The sequence below is a fragment of the Daucus carota genome, chromosome 5 (genome assembly GCF_001625215.2).
Source record: "Daucus carota subsp. sativus chromosome 5, DH1 v3.0, whole genome shotgun sequence".
Classification (NCBI taxonomy): Eukaryota; Viridiplantae; Streptophyta; class Magnoliopsida; order Apiales; family Apiaceae; genus Daucus; species Daucus carota.
In genome coordinates this window covers 16,360,877-16,367,579 of record NC_030385.2, presented here as the reverse complement: position 1 = coordinate 16,367,579, position 6,703 = coordinate 16,360,877, and the positions used below count along the sequence as shown (strand labels likewise).

The window sequence follows — 6,703 nt, the reverse complement described above, 5'->3', positions numbered from 1 at the left end:
ATATGAACAGTGGCGCAACTTTTGACTAAGTCAAAGGTTGCGCTACAGTTCAATATAGACTCGAAAACAAATTGAGTTTGATAATTTGACATATTTGTTTCGATATAAAACACTTTTGTAAATTATCAAACTGAAATCACAACAACTTAAATAAAATTTAACCGAATAAGATTCAGTTAGACAAATTTAAGTAATTATGCTGCAAGTATTTTAATTAAGATCTAATTAATGGAAAACTTAAAATAATTTGAATTGCTTCAAATCCATTAATCAAATATAATTAAAATATGAATTAAATAATCACTAATATTCATTAAATGAATATAAGCACTTAAATAATTCAAAAGAATTAATTCTAAATATCTACCACTTAGCAATTAATCACATAATCACATAGAATCATGCAGATCATATAAATCATGGCAAATAATTAAAACTAATTATCAGAAAATTATGTAGAATACTGGATGCACTTTGTAAATTCACAAGTCCTGAAAATATGGATATTTTAAAACTTGTGAACTTACGAACAAATTGCAGTTATTTCTTGTCTAATTAATTAGACATATTTAACATCCCAAGTTCACCAACCAGTCTAGAGAAAGTGGATTCGTCTAGTGGTTTAGTGAAGATGTCTGCAATTTGTTGATCAGTAGGTACGAAGTGTAACTCTACTGTTCCATTCATGACATGCTCGCGAAGGAAATGATACCTGATATCAATATGCTTTGTCCTGGAGTGTTGAACAGGATTGTTGGCAACACTAGTACAGAAATGATTTTATGCGTCGCACTTTAGGCGTCGGTTTTACAGGGAGGCGATGCCTTAGACATCTTTATGCGTCGGGTGATAATTTAACCGACGCATATTGACAATTTCTCTGGACTTTCTGCGTCGGTTTCACAGTTAACCGACGCCTTAAACCATTTTATGCGTCGGGCTTCAGAATGCCGACGCCTTAGGGTAGTTATAGCGTCGGGTATTGAAACGCCGACGCTATAGAAGTGCAGTTGGACTGGAGCTTTTGCGTCGTGCTTCAGAATGCCGACGCCTAAAGTGCCAGCGTCGTCTTTGTGGAACGCCGACGCCTTAGGTGAAGTAAATAAAAAATATATAAATCTATACTATACTATAATAAGCTAACATAGGTATATTTTGTAGTCTAATCAGCCACATGGGTATATTTTGTAGTCGTACAAAATTTTGGTTTGGTCATGTTGGTTTGCTGATTCACTTTATAACTAAAAGTCTGCCACACGTAGAGTTCTCACAGTCTTACATCTCTAAACAGTTTTATATACTACAAGATAAAAATTACACTATTATACTTTTAAATATAATTTATAATTAGTTAAAAAATAAAAAAAGTAAATTTACTATCATTAATATATATTACTATTATATAATAATTATTAATAAATGCGTAACTTATAATAGAAAATATAAAAAAATATTGCAAAAGCTCAATTTTAAAGTGAATATAACCAATTTGTTAATATAATTTAATAAAAATTTAAATTCATTAATATAAAAACACGAATAAAATGATGTTAAAATTTAAATTATATATGATACATTTAAAATTATATACTATACTATAATAAGCCAACATTGGTATATTTTGTAGTCGTACAAAATTTTGGTTTGGTCATGTTGGTTTGGTGATTCACTTTATAACTAAAAGTCTGCTACACGTAGAGTCCTCATAGTCTTACATCTCTAAACAGTTTTATATACTACAAGATAAAAATTACACTATTATACTTTTAAATATAATTTCTAATTAGTTAAAAAATAAAAAAGTAAATTTACTATCATTAATATATATTACTATTATATAATAATTATTAATAGATGCGTAACTTATAATAGAAAATATAAAAAAATATTGCAAAAGCTCAATTTTAAAGTGAATATGTCAATTTGTTAATATAATTTAATAAAAATTTAAATTCATTAATATAAAAGCACGAATAAAATGATGTTAAAATTTAAATTATATATGATAAACTTAAAATTATATAACCGCTAGTACAGTTAATATCAAAATATAACCCAGAACATAAAAGGAAAAGAAAAGAAGTTGTGCGCGAAAAGCAGTTGTGCGCTTCCAAGGCTCCGGACACGACTCTGGACTTCGTTCTCGACTTCTCTTCCGTCTCGTTCGATTAATCATTGCAGGTGTCAATCTCACTTTCTCCCATCTCCATTCTCTTCTCACTTTTCCATTCTCGTCTCTTTTTCCTGTCTAGTTGTCGAGGGATCGAGGTCTCTTTCTTTTCCGTTTCGAGTTATTTGGGTGTATGATTTCTCGCTAGGTGCTGGGCTGGTTGTTGGGTACTGAATTTTCAGTAGAAAGCCTTTGCTGGGCACTTAAGTTTGTTACTACCCATATACTTAATTTTGTTACTGCATTCCAGGTGTTTGATTCATTGCTCGGTGATGGGTGTTTGAGTTATTTTGCTAGGTGTTGGGGGCTGGTTATTGGGTACATAATTTTGGTTGTGGGTACTTAATATTGAGTACAAAGTCCTTGCCGGGTACTTAATTTGATGTCAAGTTGATGTTTGTAGCTTTGTTTAGTCATGATGTGATTATATAAAATGTTTAGCTTTACATATTGCAGTGTTTTTTAGTATTAGTTTTTTGTTAGTATTTTGCGCCATTAGCTTCTTTCAGTTTTTTGTTGGTTTTTTGGTCTAGTATGTTCAGTTCTGTAACATCAATGCTGTGAATTTGAGTTGGTTTAAACTAGTATTCCCTCCGTCCCCTCCAATTCTTATCGTTTGAAATGGGGTGCTCGGCACGCATTTTAAGACTCATATAAAATATAGTATTATAACTTATTTTTATAATTTTCTTTTTTTGAATAAAAATTTAAACATTATATTTTTATGCCGAAAAAGAAAATTTTAAAAATAAATTATGTAACTATATTTTATACGAGCCTTAAAATGCGTGCCGAACACTCCATTCTAAATGATAAGAATTGGAGGGGACGGAGGGAGTACTGTAGTTGATGATGCACTTTTGATTTGACTGTACAGTAGCTATTGCTGCTATCAAAATTGTGAGTGTTTGATGAATCAAGTGATCCCAAGTTACAATATTCAACATATGATTGTGATTGCCTCTGTCAATTTGATGTTTGCAAATTTGTTTAGTCATGGTGTTATTATATAATATGTCTAGCGTTACATATCGTAGTGTTTTTAAGGATTTATATTTTGCGCCATTAGCTTCTTTCAATTGTTTCTGCCGTACTTGTAACTATATGACTTCTTGCAGCTCCTCGAGTTTTTATTTATTTTAAAGTTAAATATATTCTTTTATTTATTTATCTTTTCATTCACAAAGTCTTTGTGGAAACACTTTGTGCCTCAGTAAGGTAAGGTCGGCATGGATTCTACCTGACTTGTATGTTATGTTTGCTTTATGATAATAAGATTAGTCATTTCTTGCAAAAATCTGTCAAATCTTAGTGTTTTAGGTGTACTAATGCTTTTGCTGAAGTCCAGGATACTTCAGGGGTGTAGTTTATTATATGTATACCTATGTCGTGAAATCTAGGTGCTGATAATACCATGATATTTGTTTATTTTAACCCAGAGCCTCCTGGGCTGATTTCGGCCGATTTACAAATAAATGTTGATTGTAGTTTTCTGCAAGCACATGCAAAATAATATGCCTTGGCTTGATATTGCTTTAGTGCAGAAGCTATATTCTTTCAAGAATGTCTAGAATTTAAGTACCGCGAAATCCTGACATACCTTAGACAGGATAACTTGGACAGCAGCATACTTATTGTAATCTTCCCTCTGTGTATATTGTTGTTGTGAGTGAATAATTGGAGAAGGCAACTGTGTGCACAAACATGGGCTAAGTTAGTTGAAAGATGATGAAAGACTTCATACTAATTGGACATGTCCCATGTTGTTTGCACAAGAGATTTTGGTTTGTAATTGTCTTTTATTTTATCCCACTTGTGTAGCGCTTTAGGTCATTAGCTGAAGCATGTCAAAGTAGGTGTCATGTCACATGATCTCATTCTGAAATAACCAAGTTAAGAACTTGATAGCATATCAACTGATCTCATAATTGAAATTTTTCTGAAGTAAGACCAAGTCTCTTTTTTCTAATTAATTTACTTTAAAGCATGTTAAATACACATGTTTATTGTGATGAGTGATTTTTACAGGTACGTTAGCACGTTGTGTAAACAGTTGAAGGATGATACATTTGCATTCATGTTGCCATCCAGATTAGCCATGCCACATAAATGTCACCAGCAACGACAAGATGAAGCAATAGACTATTTGTCAGATTTTTTGGTTGCCAATAGAAATAAGCGTTATATTTTGGCACCGTACATCCAAGAGTAAGAATAAAATAAGTTTCTGTTAATAATTGTATTGTTATAAATTATAATCTTTGCTATTAGTAATATGTCATTATTACTGTAGGGACCACTGGATGTTGCTCCTTTTTTGTCTCCATGAAAGTGCTATCTACGTGTTTGATCCATTGAAAAAAGATAGGACAACACGGTTAAAAACACCTGCAAGAATGTAAGTTAAATATGAATTCAAATTTCATGTGGTGTAATGTATCTATCCTAGTTTCGCAAGAGATGTTATGACATTTGCATCTTACAGGGCATTTAAATTATACGTATCTCAAGGTGGACAGAGGAATAACAAAAAAGAATTTCTTTGGCATCACACCGAGGTTAAGGTATACGTATAACTGACATGATTTTGCATTAATTTTTTGCTCGTTTATTTACTTATATTTAATACATCTTGTTGGGTTTTATGTAGTGTCCGCAACAAGGAGATATGGATTCTGGTTTTTTTGTTATGAGATACATGTATGATATAGTCATGCTTTCTCAGAAACAACCCGACATGAACTGGAAAGTGGTAAGAGATTTAACTAAAATATTGTTTTACAGTTATTATCGAACTAAATAATTATTTTTATATGTTGTCTTTTATATTCTTAAGGGTCTTGGTTCAAGAAACTATACAAGAAAGGAAATCAATGAGGTTCGAGAATTGTGGGCAAAATTTTTCTCTTTAGAATGTCTGTAATAAGGTAACTTTTTGAAACTTTTTGCTCCCCTTTTTGTGCTCTCAGTACTTGGTAGATAGTTTTATTATTTTATTGGTGTGTATTGTATAATAGTGATGGGAATGTGTAGGTAATCTTGTCATCGGCCTTGTCGTTTGAAGTCCTTACAGTTCAAGCATTTAAGTTCTTGCCTGCTGCAGTACTGTGATATACAATCACTGGTCCTTGAAGATCTTGAACTTCTTGCTAGAGATAGGGTGTTTGGATTCATTTGTAACAATCTGATATCATGAAGTTTTTTTTGTGGCATTTAATGTGTAATGTTTCTTTCAAGTGTAAACTAATTAATTCTTGATATAATTGTTTAAGTTGTTTTGGGATTTAATTGTTGGGTGTATTGTATTGGTATAATATTGGTTGTTTTAGTATAATGGAACAGGTCACAAAGATATTTAAGAAATATTAAAAAATATATATATAAGCAAAAGCGTCGGCATTTTATATGACCGACGCAAGAGGTCAGGATCTACAGCATCGGCAGTTTTATGACCGACGCAAGAGGTGAGGTCTTTAAGCGTCAGCGCGTTGACCACCGACGCTTTTGTATTACTTTAGGCGTCGGCGTTTTTGACCACCGACGCTAATTGTAATACTTTACGCGTCGGCGTTGTTGACCACCGACGCTTTTTGTAGTACTTTAAGCGTCGGCGTTGTTGCCGCCGACGCTTTTGTAGTACTTTAAGCGTCGGCGTTGTTGACCGCCGACGCTAATGTAATACTTTCAGCGTCGGCGTTCTTGTGCAGCGATGCTAATATATGACCAAAAGCGTCGGTTGCTGGCCCTTTTGCATTGCTCTTTAACCGACGCTAGAGATGATTTGCGTCGCCAGTTTAACCGACGCTATAAGCCTATACCTATAGCGTCTCCCACATTTGCTTCGCCATTTAACCGACGCCTTAGGGGTTATTTAACCGACGCTGAAAGTCCAGTTTGTAGTAGTGCAATGGCAATGGCACTCGTGTTATCACACAGAATCGGAATTTTATTCAACATGAGTCCATAATCTTGTAGTTGATTCCTCATCCACAAGATTTGAGCACAGCAACTTCCAGCAGCTATGTATTCAGCTTCCGTTGTGGGTGTAGACACGGAGTGTTGCTTCTTGCTATACCATGACACCAACCTTCGTCCAAGAAACTGACAGCTTCCTGAAGTACTTTTCCTATCAATCTTACATCCTGCAAAGTCAGAATCTGTATAGCCAATCAGATTAAAACCTGTATCTTTAGGGTACCAAATCCCTAGATTGGGGGTTCCCTTGAGATACCTAAAAATACGCTTAACAGCTATAAGATGTGACTCTTTAGGATCAGCCTGGAATCTAGCACATAAACAAGTTGCGAACATGATATCTGGTCTACTAGCAGTTAAGTATAAGAGAGAACCAATCATACCTCGATACTTCGTGATGTCAACTGACTTACCAGATTTGTCCTGATCAAGTTTGACAGCAGTTGGCATAGGGGTTTTGGCAGGAGATGCTTCTTCCATTCCATATTTCTTCAGAAGATCCTTGATGTATTTAGATTGGCAGATAAAAATACCGTCAGGCTTCTGAATAACTTGAAG

The 6,703-nt window shown here is 33.7% G+C and overlaps 1 protein-coding gene across 1 annotated transcript; it reads left to right on the top strand.

Moving 5' to 3' along the window:
* Positions 1–4,099: 4,099 nt before the first annotated feature.
* Positions 4,100–5,411, top strand: LOC108204006 (uncharacterized). Its single transcript, XM_017373244.2, has 7 exons — positions 4,100–4,114; positions 4,199–4,378; positions 4,464–4,568; positions 4,656–4,734; positions 4,821–4,922; positions 5,007–5,097; positions 5,204–5,411. The coding sequence occupies exons 2-6, from the start codon at positions 4,248–4,250 to the stop codon at positions 5,091–5,093; spliced, it is 504 nt and encodes a 167-aa protein (XP_017228733.2). The 5' UTR covers positions 4,100–4,114; positions 4,199–4,247; the 3' UTR covers positions 5,094–5,097; positions 5,204–5,411.
* The last annotated feature ends 1,292 nt before the right edge of the window (positions 5,412–6,703 follow it).